The sequence below is a fragment of the Pan troglodytes genome, chromosome 20 (assembly GCF_028858775.2).
Source record: "Pan troglodytes isolate AG18354 chromosome 20, NHGRI_mPanTro3-v2.0_pri, whole genome shotgun sequence".
Lineage (NCBI taxonomy): Eukaryota > Metazoa > Chordata > Mammalia > Primates > Hominidae > Pan > Pan troglodytes.
Genome location: NC_072418.2, coordinates 2,690,520 through 2,703,704, shown reverse-complemented (window position 1 = coordinate 2,703,704; position 13,185 = coordinate 2,690,520). Strand labels below are relative to the sequence as shown.

The window sequence follows — 13,185 nt, the reverse complement described above, 5'->3', positions numbered from 1 at the left end:
GATTGTTGGGTATAGGTACTGCGTCATCCACACGGTGTTAGGTTTCTGTGCACGTTGGGTATAGGTACTGTGTCATCCACACGGTATTAGGTTTCCGTGCATGTTGGGTATAGGTACTGCGTCATCCACACGGTATGAGGTTTCCGTGCACGTTGGGTATAGGTACTGTGTCATCCACACGGTATTAGGTTTCTGTGATTGTTGGGTATAGGTACTGCGTCATCCACACGGTGTTAGGTTTCTGTGCATGTTGGGTATAGGTACTGCGTCATCCACACGGTATTAGGTTTCTGTGCACGTTGGGTATAGGTACTGCGTCATCCACACGGTATGAGGTTTCCGTGCACGTTGGGTATAGGTACTGTGTCATCCACATGGTATTAGGTTTCTGTGATTGTTGGGTATAGGTACTGCGTCATCCACACGGTGTTAGGTTTCTGTGCACGTTGGGTATAGGTACTGCGTCATCCACACGGTATTAGGTTTCTGTGCACGTTGGGTATAGGTACTGCGTCATCCACACGGTATTAGGTTTCTGTGCATGTTGGGTATAGGTACTGCGTCATCCACACGGTATGAGGTTTCCGTGCACGTTGGGATATAGGTACTGCGTCATCCACACAGTATTAGGTTTCTGTGCACGTTGGGTGTAGATACTGTGTCATCCACACAGTATTAGGTTTCTCTGCATGTTGGATATACGTACTGCATTCGTCCACATGGTTCAAAACATCATAGAGTTTAAAAAGCCGTTCAGTGAGCAATCTCTTTCATACCTGTCTGCATCTGTTTTCTTTGCCTCCCTGATCAGGCAGCCACTGTTAGCTGTCAGTGGCTCCTGAGTTATTTTCCTAGCTTTTCAATGGATATTCAAGCCAGTTCAAACGTGCGTCATAGCCCTTGTTTTTGCAGATAGGGTGTGCTACCCATCCATCTTCCACCTTGCTGCGTCCATGGGGCAAACATCAGGGGTTCTTCCCACACTGTGCATGCCAGACTTCCTCATTGTTACATCATTTATTCCACCCACACCCTGGTCCTGGACATCTGCGTTGATTCCAGGCCTTTGCCATGACAGACAGCGGTGTGGTGACCTTAAACGGTCCGCCTGTGTGCCAGGACTCAACAAACACGTCCCAGGGAGGGGCACTCGGGCCATTTCAGTAGGAATCAGTAATTGCCCGCTCAACCGACATTCCCACCAGGCACTTCGAGCTTTGGCTTTTTGTTTTTGAGACAACGTCTTGCTTTGTCGCCCAGGTTGGAGGGCAGTGGTGTGATCATGGCTCACGGAAGCCTCCACCCCCCAGGCTCAAGCAGTCCTCACTCCTAACGCTCCAGAGTAGGTGGAACCACAGGCGTGCGTCACTGCACCCAGCAAATTTTTAAATTGTGTGGAGGTGAAGTCTCACTGTTTCCCAGGCTGATCTCAAAGCCCCGGGCTCAAGAGATCCTCCCTTCCCTGTGCGGTGTGCAATTTCTCTTCCCTGGGCCGTCCCCTCCCCTGTGCCATGTGGCCTCCCTTTTCCTGTGCCGTGTGCAATTCCCCTTCCCTGTGCCGTGTGCCATCCCCTTCCCTGTGCCGTGTGCAATTCCCCTTCCCTGTGCCGTGTGCCATCCCCTTCCCTGTGCCGTGTGCAATTCCCCTTCCCTGTGCCGTGTGCAGTTCCCCCTTACCCAAGCCATTCCTGATGGGCATTGAGGGTCCTTCCCGCTCCCTCAGGTAGCTCCGCGGCAGGTGCCCCTCGTTCCCACGAGCCCTTTTCTCCAGTGCATGCTGAGCCGGGAACTGCCGGGTCACGGAGCGCCGGCCTTAATCACGTTACCGGCGGTGCCAGTCCACCCTGGAGGCGGCTGTGCAGTCGGCTCGCCCACCAGCCCCGCCTGCGGCTGCCTGTTTCCTAACAGCCTTGCTAACATCTGTGTTGAGCTTTTTTTAGATCTTCCCAAACAATCTGGCATTTCGCTGCCAAGCGTCAGAGCCCTCGAGCTGGTCAGAGAAACTCGAGCCATCGAGTGCCCACCCGGTGCCCAGCTGTGCTCTGGTCCTGGCGCACGTTCCTCTGGGATGCTGGCTGCCCACCCCGGACCGGGGGCTCGCTGGCGTTCCCTGCCCCTGTGCCCACACGCAGGCTGTTCTCACTTGCACTCATGCCCTTCCCGATTCTCTGGCCAAGAACTCCTACAAAGGTGCCCATAGCGCGGATCCAGGGTCCAGGGATTCCTCCACCCGCCTGCGTCTCTCAGTGTCGTCCTCCCTCCCCGGACTCTTGGAACTGCGTTTCTTCCCTCTCACCCATCCTGACCCTAAGAAGCTGAGAGAATCTGTGCCCCTCTTGGTAGACCGGGAAGGCGGGGGAGAAGCCCCTCTTCCCTCGTCACCCAGCAAGGGCTAGTGCAGCCTCACATTCATGTGGATTCACAGCCAGACCCTGTTCCAAGGCAGAGGCAGTCTGGTCAGGACCCGGCAGAATACACATGGGGTCCCGGCAGCTCCCGAGGGAGATGCCCCAAGGTTACCTGCGATGCTGTTCCGGTTTGAACCATGTGGATAGTTTTTTTTTTTTTTTTTTGGAGACTGAGTCTCATTCTATTTCCCAGGCTGGACTGCAATGGCACAATCTCAGCTCACTGCAATCTGTGCATCCTGAATTCAAGCGATTCTCATGCCTCAGCCTCCCAAGTAGCTGGGACTACAGGCGCCCCCACCACACCCGGCTAATTTTTGTATTTTTGGTAGAGACGGGCTTTCACCATGTTGGCCAGGCTGGTCTCGAACTCCTGACCTCAAATGATTCACTTGCCTCCACCTCCCAAAGTGCTGGGATTACAGGCGTGAGCCACCACGCCGGGCCCCATGTAAACACTTTACACGTTCAAAATACAATTAAAAAAAGAAAGGAAGGAAAATCCTGAAATAGAACTGAGTCAGAGTAAGTGACCCTCCATGCGTCATGTTGATAGCATAATTACAGGGAAGCAGAGTTACTGTGATTATTTTTAAATGTGGAGACTGAACATACACACTGGGAAGCTCTGGACCCTGGGCCAGGGAGGGCCGGGGCAGGGCGGGGTGGAGCAGCGGCTGCCTTCTCCCTGGGCGTGGACGTCTGGTGCCCACAGCCCCAGCCGCACGCTGTCCCGCTCTTGTCCCTGGTTGGAGCCCCTACGGGGCTTTGCTGCTGTAAGATGCTCCCTGTGGCACCTGCAGACGGGCGGGTTACCACAGGGAGACCAGAGCAGCATCCGCCCTGCAGCCAGCGGCACAGGTGGTGGCCGGGGGAGCTCCTCGTGGGACCCCGCCTTGCTCCCTGCGAGCCCCTCGCCTGGCTCCCAGCTGACCCCCTGCCCCTCCTTACACTCCCCAGCTCCACCGGGGGACGGCTACGTGCAGGCGGACGCCCGGGGCCCCCCGGGCCACGAGGAGCACCTGTATGTCAACACCCAGGGTCTGGACGCCCCCGAGCCGGAGGACAGCCCCAAAAAGGATCTGTTTGACATGCGTATGTGGCAGCCTGGGGGGCGGCCGTCACCACGTGTGGCCGTGTTGTCTGATGGGGGAGGCACAATCCCACCCCCGCTCCCTACGGGATCCCTGGTCTGATGGGGGAGGCACAAACCCACCCCCACTCCCTACGGGATCCCTAGTCTGATGGGGGAGGCTCCCTTCTCCCCGTGAGATCCTTCAAGTTGACGGGTGGGACGGGGAAGCCCAGTCTGTTTTCTGTTGGAGGCCTTGTCTGATGGGGGTGTCCTGGACTCTGCCTTAAAAGGGGCCAGTCTGACAGGGGAGGCCCATTCTCTCTAGCGAATGCGGCTGAGCAGTGTAATGGGTGAGGCCCAGCCCCTGCTACAGGACCCCATCTCCCCGGGGCCTCCCTGCTGAACCCCCCAGTCTGGTTGGGAATGCCGCTGGCCCCCGCCCTGCGAGAAGCTCCGCTCTCTCGGGGGTAACCCACCTGCCTCTGTCGGAACCCCCGGTCTGAAGGGAGGAGGTTTGTCATTCCTTGAAAGGATGGTCAGTGTGGTGGGAGGCTGCGGCCCCGTCTGTGAGGCCCTCCAGTCAACAGGGGAAGCCAGACCCTCGCCCCATGGGACTCCTTAGTCTGAGAGGGGAGGCCTCGTCTTTTCTCTGTGGGAATCCCGGCCTGCTGGTCTTGCACGCTGACTCTGGGTCTCCCTGGTCTGATGAGTTTTCTCTTCATGTGACTCCGGGGTCTGAGGATTCTTCCTACGGAAATCCTGGCCTGATGGGGGAGGCACAGCTTCCTGCTTGAAGGAACGCCCAGTCCAATGAGGGAGGCTTAGTCCACCTCTGGACAAAGTGGCTAGTCTGACGGTGAGCCCGTTCCTTCCTTCCCCGTGGATGACCCAGCCCGAGGGAGCCCCCAGCCGGGCGGAGGAGGCTTGTCCTTCCTTGGCTGAGGTGTCCAGAGTTCTCTCCTGATTTCCTGCAGCCTCGACTCTGCCCTCCTCCAGCACGGAGGGGTGTTGGCTCTGAGCTGCCGGGTAGGGTCCTTGGTGAGCTCAGGACGCCTCCCAAGCTAACTGCAAATTTCTCCCTTCCCTCCACCACCTGACAATGCAGCTTCTCCTCAGCTTCACAATAATGACACCATCTAGCACCTAGTGGGCGCCTGCTGTGTACCAAGCACTACGTGAAGAGCTTGGTCCTCTTGGCTCCTCACAGCAACCCTCAGATGGGAAAGGAGGGGCTTGGGGCTCTGAGCTTCCCTCTGAGGCAGGCTGTCCCTCAGGGTGACCAGACTGCCAGGCAGCCCCGGTTGAGGAAGGGTGTCTCCTCGTCCGTCCTCCACGAAGAGTCCTGGGGCTGCCTCTGATTCGCCACGTGCTCGTCCCCAAACCAGTCGCTGGCTGGGAGGGGGAGGTGAACGTGCTAACTGGCCAGGCTAGGAGTTGGAGCTGGCTCAGCCCCCAGGGTCAGGGCTGGAGGACCCCCCAGGACCAGGAGCTGGAGGGGTGGGAGACCAGGGAGTGAGGGTCAGGGCGGGAGGACCCCCAGGACCAGGAGCTGGAGGGGCGGGAGACCAGGGAGTGAGGGTCAGGGCGGGAGGACCCCCCAGGACCAGGAGCTGGAGGGGCGGGAGACCAGGGAGTGAGGGTCAGGGCGGGAGGACCCCCCAGGACCAGGAGCTGGAGGAATTCGAGGCCGCCCCAGCCACGGGTAGATGCATCTCCGTCAGGGCTGGGGCTCCAGCACTGCAGGGTCTGAACCATGCTGCTTTCTGCCTGTGGACACGCCCACCCCTGTTTGACAATGAGGGGACTGACACTCAGAGGAGAGCCTTAGAGTGGCCTGTCGGATGTTGGCATTGTTGGAAGCCGTTAGAAAACCGAGGGCAGAACATTTTAATGCTAGGGGCAAGAGAGGGGTGCCGGCTGTCCTCGTGAGTATTTAGGGCACATTGGAGGCCCCGCGGCCAATGCAGTAAGACCAGACAAGGAAACGAGAGGCGTACACTTTGGGAAGGAAGCCCACCTGACAAGGCAGGAAAAAGAAATGGGAGTTAACCTCTGAAAGAAAGAGCTGCTGTTACCCTTTGTACATGCTTAGTACGTGCCTAGAAAACCCAACCTGGGGGGTCCAGTTGCTGCACGTGTGAGCCCACCGCACGCACGGGGCTGGGCGGAGTGCGAGTCTGATACGCTGTGAGCACTTGGTCAGCTCAGGCCGACCGGTGCACGAGGGACTCCCCGGGGAACCCGTTTCTCCCAGCTCTGGTCCCGGCAGGAGTAGCTGCCTGCCCCCTGCCTGCCCAGCACTCCTGTCCCCGGCCTGCAGGACCCTTTGAGGATGCCCTGAAGTTGCATGAGTGCTCGGTGGCGGCAGGCGTCACAGCAGCCCCCCTTCCCTTGGAGGACCAGTGGCCCAGCCCCCCTACCCGCCGGGCCCCTGTGGCCCCCACGGAGGAACAGCTGCGTCAGGAGCCCTGGTACCACGGCCGGATGAGCCGCCGGGCGGCAGAGAGGATGCTCCGAGCTGACGGGGACTTCCTTGTGCGAGACAGCGTCACCAACCCCGGGCAGTATGTCCTCACCGGCATGCACGCCGGGCAGCCCAAGCACCTGCTGCTCGTGGACCCCGAGGGCGTGGTAAGCTGTGCACAGGTGGGAGGGTCTCGGGGCATCCAGGGGCTTCGCTGGGCACAGGTGGGAGGGTCTCGGGGCATCCAGGGGCTTCGCTGGGCACAGGTGGGAGGGTCTCGGGGCATCCAGGGGCTTCGCTGGGCACAGGTGGGAGGGTCTCGGGGCATCCAGGGGCTTCGCTGGGCACAGGTGGGAGGGTCTCGGGGCATCCAGGGGCTTCGCTGGGCACAGGTGGGAGGGTCTCGGGGCATCCAGGGGCTTCGCTGGGCACAGGTGGGAGGGTCTCGGGGCATCCAGGGGCTTCGCTGGGCACAGGTGGGAGGGTCTCGGGGCATCCAGGGGCTTCGCTGGGCACAGGTGGGAGGGTCTCGGGGCATCCAGGGGCTTCGCTGGGCACAGGTGGGAGGGTCTCGGGGCATCCAGGGGCTTCGCTGGGCACAGGTGGGAGGGTCTCGGGGCATCCAGGGGCTTCGCTGGGCACAGGTGGGAGGGTCTCGGGGCATCCAGGGGCTTCGCTGGGCACAGGTGGGAGGGTCTCGGGGCATCCAGGGGCTTCGCTGGGCACAGGTGGGAGGGTCTCGGGGCATCCAGGGGCTTCGCTGGGCACAGGTGGGAGGGTCTCAAGGGTCTCGAGGGTCTCGGGGCATGCAGGAGCTTTCCATGTTTATGAAGCTTTTCCAGATTGTTCCAGATGTTGCCTTTGACCAGCTACTGTAGAATTACAAAGTATTTTCCAGTTTATTTTTGAGACAGAGTCTGGCTCTGTCACCCGGGCTGGACCGCAGTGGCACAGTCATAGCTCTCTGCAGCCTCGAACTCCTGGGCTCAAGCGGTCCTCCTGTCTCACCCTCCTGAGTAGCTGGGACTACGGGTGTGAGCCACCGTCCCCAGCTAAGTTTTGTAGAGATGGGGCCTTGCCACGCTGCCCAGGCTGGTCCCCAACTCCTGGCCTCAAGTGATCCTCCTGCTTTGGCCTCACAGTTGTAATCTCAATCTTACGATTTCATCCATCATAAGATGCTCTCCCCGCCCATTTATCATGACTTATGCACCTTACAAATGGTGATGTATCTGAGGGATAAATATGGTATTTTCAGGTTCTAATTTATTTGAGGGTGTACAAAGTATGTCTCAATTTACAAGGAATTTTGGGATCAAGTTACTGAATTGCTTCAATTCCTTCTTCCTTCCTCCCTCTCTCCCTCCCTCCTTTTCTTTTTTTCTCTCTCTTTCTTTTCTTTTCTTTTTTGATGGAGTCTCGCACTGTTGCCCCGGCTGGAATGCAATGGCGCAATCTCGGCTCACTGCAAGCTCCGCCTCCCGCGTTCAAGCGATTCTCCCGCCTCAGCCTCCCCAGTACCTAGGATTACAGGCTCCCACCACCACGCCTGGCTAATTTTTCATATTTTTTTAGTGGAGATGGGGTTTCACTGTATTGGCCAGGCTGTTCTCAAACTTCTGACCTCGTGATCCACCCGCCTCGGCCTCCCAAAGTGCTGGGATTACAGGCGTGAGCCACTGCGCCCGGCCCTTCTTTCTTACTCTTTTCTCTCTCTCTCTTTTCTTTCTTCTTTTCTTCCTTTCTCCCTTCCCTTCCCTTCCTTTCTGCCTTCCCCTCCCCCTCCCCTCTCCTCCCCTCCCCTTCGTTTCTCTCTCTCTCTCTTCTTTTCTTTCTTTCTTTCTTCTTTCTTTTCTTTCCTTTCTTTCTTTCTTGATGGAGTCTCGCTCTGTCACCCAGGCTGGAGTGCAGTGGCACAATCTCAGCTCACTGTAACCTCCACTTCCCGGGTTCAAGCGATTCTCCTGCCTCAGCCTCCCGAGTAGCTGAGACTACAGCGCCCACCACCACGCCTGACTGATTTTTGTATTTTTAGTAGAGACGGGGTATCACCATGTTGGCCAGGTTGGTCTCGAACTCCTGACCTTGTGATCCACCCACCTCAGCCTCCCAAAGTGCTGGGATTACAGGCGTGAGGCACCGCGCCCGGCCTAATTGCTTCAGTTCTAAGATATACACTCTGCCCGCCCGAATTTTGATATCTCTAAAGTCTGGATTTTGTTTAAAAACCATCAATTGCATATTTGAAGTGCATCATTATTTTACAGGGAGGTTTTTCTCTTCTCTCTCCTCCTGGTACCTAAAATCATGGCGCATCTTACAGTTGCTCTGGGCCAATGAGATTTAGTAATCTCCAGCTTCTAAAGCGTTTAAGGGTTTACAAAGCATTTTCCAATTTACAAGGAGTTCTAGGGTTTATGAAGCGTTTTGAGCGTCCGCGGGCTGCACAGGTTATTTCCCAGGTGAGGAGGTGCTAGAGGGTTCGGAGCCCTCTCAGAGCGTAGGAGGCGTTTTCAGCCATCCAGCCGAATCCTCGGGTGGCTCTTGGGCTGGTGTGAGCCTGGTCTCTGCATGAAGCACACGGCGGCCGGCGGGCAGGTGGGGGCGCATGTGCACCCCGGCCTGGGACAGAGCTGGAGGGGGCAGGGCTTGGGCGAGAGCTGCCTGTTCTCCCAGTTCCTGAGCCCCCCCAGACTGTTTCCGGTCTCCCCGCCACTGCCTAGCCTCTAGCCTGGTGTGCGATACCTCAGTTCTTTCCCAGGCCAGATTTTCTCTGTTAAATGGATCGCTGGGGTCAGACCGGCAGCCCCTACACCTGGAGAAGCTTCAGAACGTCTACCAGTACCTTGTTAAAAGGCAGATTCCCAGCTCCCATTCCCAGTGCCACACAGAAGGATGTGATTTTGCCACACGCCTAGGAATGTGTATTTGTCCCTGCGTCCCACGTGAAGTGTGCACAGGGCCCCCAGCCTCACCCGGGAACTGCTCGGCAGCCGTGGATTTGCCCCTGCTTCCCACGTGAAGTGTGCACAGGGCCCCCAGCCTCACCCGGGAACTGCTCGGCAGCCGTGGATTTGCCCCTGCTTCCCACGTGAAGTGTGCACAGGGCCCCCAGCCTCACCCGGGAACTGCTCGGCAGCCGTGGATTTGCCCCTGCTTCCCACGTGAAGTGTGCACAGGGCCCCCAGCCTCACCCGGGAACTGCTCGGCAGCCGTGGGACACAGGGTCTCTTGGTTTTGCATCCAGTTCCAGCACTCGGTAGCGCTAAGACGGTCTCATTCAAAAATGCAGCTGGATTTTGATTTGGCGATTCAGATTTTCAGGCCTGTGTCTCCAGGATTTCAGGGGTGTGTTTCCTGGAGCTGCAAACCAAATGACCACACACGAAGTGGCTTAAAACAGCAGAGGTTCATTCTCACAGCTCTGGAGGCCAGAAGTCCGAACTCAAGGTGTGGCCGGGGCTGGTTCCTTCTGGAGGCTCTGAGGGAGCCTCGGTCCCAGGCCCCTCCCAGCGCCCGCTGGTGGCCGGGCTCCCGGGTGCTGCCAGCCTTGTGGACACACGGCTCCAATCTCTGCTCTCTCCTGCCCATCTGCGTGTTTTCCTTTTCCTGTCAGGAAAGCAGCTAGTGGACTTAGGGCCCCCCCCGGCTCATCCTGGACGCATTCGTCCCAGGACCCTTGACCTGTTTATCTACAAAGACCTTTTTCCAAATGAGGTCACGTTCACAGGCTCTGAGGGCTGGGACCTGGCCGCATCTTCCCGCGGTCGCCTTTCAGCTCCCGACAGGAAGCGTGGCCCCAGAACCCTGGGGGTTTCAGAGCCCGTGCCCATGGGTGGTTCTGGAATTCTGAGGCCGATCCTGTGGCTGGTGTCCCGGAATTCCCTGGTCCGGCCCCTTGTCCATCCAGGCATCCTAGGGGCTCCCCGGCAGGACCCCAGAACGCTAATATCCTACTCCACGGGTCCAGGCGGGCTCCTGGGAGCTGATGCCGAGGTCTCTGTCCCGCAGGTACGGACGAAGGACGTGCTGTTTGAGAGCATCAGCCACCTGATCGACCACCACCTGCAGAACGGGCAGCCCATCGTGGCCGCCGAGAGTGAGCTGCACCTGCGTGGCGTGGTCTCACGGGAGCCCTGAGCCAGGTGTGTGGCTGCCGCCGTGGGTCGCTGGCCTTGCCTCCTTTGCCAGATTCTTTTCTGATTTGAAAATTGAGACCCAGTTCACGCGCCGTGCCTTTCCCTCTAGAGGGCACGACTCAGGGATGTTCAGCATCCCAGCCGTGCAACCATCTCTGTCGAATTCCAGAACATTCTGTCAGCCCCGAAAGAAGCCCTGTCCCCACCAGCCGTCACTCCCTGTCCCCTCCCCAGCTCCAACCCCACACATCCGCCTCCTGTCTCTGTGGATGGGCCTGTCCTGGACATTTCATGGCAATGGGATTCCATGCTGTGTGTCCTTCTGTGTCTGGCGTCTCTCACTGAGCATGATGTCCTCCAGGGGCATTGCGCTGTGACCCGGGCCAGAGCCTGGCTCCTGTTCTCGGCTGGATAATGTCCCACTGTGTGAGGGGACCATGTTTTGTGTGTTCATCCGCTGATGGACGCTGGGGCTGCTTCCGCCTTTTGGCCACCGTGAGCCTTTGTGTGCAGGTTGTGTGCGGACACGCATCACTGCCCGTGGGTGGATATGTGCCCGAGGGTGGCAGCGTGCAGCCATGACCGTGACACTGCGGTCAGCTGTGATGGGCGTCACCTGGTCTTTGTGGGCCCCTGCGGCGTGCTGGGTGTCCAGGCCTCCTTCCCAGAGGAGGGGTGGGCACTGCTGGAGAGGACGGTGGGCTGGGACGGGCAGGGGCTGGCGTGTGAGCCCAGGCAGTGAGAAGACCACACCTCAGGCCGGGCCGAGGAGCCCCAGGCCTCCACTCTTGGTGCGGGGCTCGGGGGGACCCATGGTAGGGTGTGGACGGAGGAGAGACAGGCAGGTCTGGGTGATCTCATGGTCTCTCCTCTGGGGTGAGGTTGGGGCAGGAGAGGGTGCAGCTGTGGGGTTGGAGGGAGTGAAGGCTGAGAGAGCAGCCGGGGAGGAGGGAGGGCCGGCAGGGGGAGGGGGCTGTGGAATTTCCCAAGGGCTGCGCTTCTGGGTCAGGTCGGGCTGCTCTCCTGTCCCCATGACAACGGTCTCCTTCCAGCCTCCTCTCTCCTGGGCGGCCCCTCCCCCACGCGGCCGCAGCCTCCACCCAGCCCCCAGCCAGGCCTCGGGCTGCAGGCAGAGGGGGCTCCGGGTCTGGCAGGGGCTCCCGTAAAGCACCTGAAACTGCCTGCGGCCTGTGGCACACGGGCTCCTGTGTTCCGTTCGCACCGGTCCCTGCCTGCGTCCCCTCGGAAAGGCGTTGGTGACCCCAGAAATAACCTGGAAGGCAGTGATGATTCCTGCTCAGGAGGCCGTTGCCCTGTCCCAGGAATGTGCTCGACCCTTCGGTTCTGAGACAGGCACTGGGATCCGCATTCTCGCTTGCACGCGAGGAGACAGCAGAGAGGTTAGGGCACTGCCCTAGGTCCACAGCAAGGACTCAGGACACCCGCACCAGAGCCCCAGCCGTGCGAACTGAGGAGCTCTGGGCTGGACCTGAGGTGTGGCACTTGCAGAGATGATGCCAAGGCAGAAGAGCGTGCGGCTCACACCGGAGCCCAGGTCTGCGGCCACCGTCTCAGCCCTGACCTCGCCTTCTCTTTCTGCCTGCAGGTGACCGTTCTCAGCCCCGGCTCCTGCCTGTCGTGGCCTTGGGGCTCTCAGCCCTCCTCCTGGATCCTGGTCGGGCCGAACCACCGCTGCCTCTCCTTCCTCCGCATGAGCCTCTGGCATGGTCCTTCCTCCAGCTGGCCCCGGGCTGGGCAGAGCCTCCTCCTGCCGGGGCCCCTGCCCACCCCCTCCTTTGCCTGGAGTGAGGGTGTTCATACCAAAGACGGAACCATTTCGCCTTTAAAGAAAATATATCCAGAAGCAGCCGCTGCCTCAGAGCCCTGGCCCGTGGGTCCCCCTCTCGCCTGGCTGGTTCAGTCTAACGCCCCGGAGAGTCAGGGCTCCCAGGACCCTGGGGAGGAGGCGGATTCTGGGCCTGGCTGGGCTTCCTCTTCCCACCTGAGGACTGGGTGCACAGTTGTCTTTGAGGGGGGACGCTTAAGGTGCTTTGGGGTTCTCAGGCCAGGACACATGCTGGCGCTGAAGTGGAGGCAGCCTTGAGGTCACCTGGGATCTCGGGGTAGCCAGGCCGCTCCAAGACAGTGGATATCGAGGCAGTCGTGAGGCCCCTACTCCACCTGGGAGCAGGGGAAGGACGTGGTTGCCTGGCCTGGGCTGCGCCCAGCAGCTTCCCCCCAATCCTGCCCTCCCAGCTGTGGACCCAGACGGGATGTTCGGATCGGTTTGTAATTAAACCTGGGAATGGCCACAAGAGCACAAGCCCACCTGCATATCTGGGGGCCCTCGCGGGGCTGGGGCTGGGACGAGTCTCCCAGGTGGAGAGCTGATGAGGGGGCTCAGAGGGACCACATTTGGCCTCCCTAAGGGCCTGGACTTGGAGAGAAGGAAGGCGGGGCTGTGCGTGTGCCCGTACCTGGCAGATTGTGGGGTGACCCCTCTGCCCAGCAGCCCCCGCGTCTCTCTGGTTACCTCTGTTTTATCCAGGATAAAACACAGTTCAACTTCTCCACTAAACACTTCTCTCACCTCCTTGGAGACACCCTAGTTTATCACCTGAATGCCAAACCTCTGCCTTTCAAGACAGCTCAGGACATCAGACAAGAGCTGGTTGTTTTCTTCTCCAAGATGCCCCCAGCATGGCCCTAGATGGGCCGGGCTTTCCTGTTGTCCTAGCTTCTCTCCAGGACACCCCCCTCGATGCCCCTGCTCTTCCCTGACGCCCAGCATCGTGCTCAAGCACCCCAGCTCCATTCCTTAACCTCCCGTCATGTTATATCTGAGCCTTTGGCTCCAAGAGACCCCCCAACTCCTCCCGCAAACACAGCATCTTCCCAGGAGAGAGGTTCCCAGCCTCTCCACATCCCTGCAGGGCCACGTCTGTCAAGGGCCGAGGATCTCTGGCAGCTTTCTCTGCAGACAGCAGGCCCTACCCCCTGCCCTGGGGGACAGGTCTAGTAAGGGTGTGTGTGGGGAGAAAAAGCCACTCTGGTTTGTCCTTAACTAGGACTGGAGCCTTCCAAAGGCAAACCCAAAAG

General features: G+C 59.3%; 1 protein-coding gene across 2 annotated transcripts in view; it reads left to right on the top strand.

Annotated features, from left to right (window-relative positions):
• Nucleotides 1-12,403, top strand: part of SHC2 (SHC adaptor protein 2) — a 48,958-nt gene extending 36,555 nt beyond the window's left edge. The window contains exons 10-13 of one of the 2 annotated variants that reach the window (XM_024351907.2): nt 3,369-3,503; nt 5,804-6,114; nt 9,959-10,092; nt 11,693-12,403. In XM_024351907.2, coding sequence (XP_024207675.2) covers nt 3,369-3,503; nt 5,804-6,114; nt 9,959-10,087 — 575 coding nt within the window. In that variant the 3' untranslated portion in view covers nt 10,088-10,092; nt 11,693-12,403. The remainder of the gene's footprint in view (nt 1-3,368; nt 3,504-5,803; nt 6,115-9,958; nt 10,093-11,692) is intronic. The other variant, XM_054673894.2, reaches the window with a different exon arrangement.
• Nucleotides 12,404-13,185: the final 782 nt, after the last annotated feature.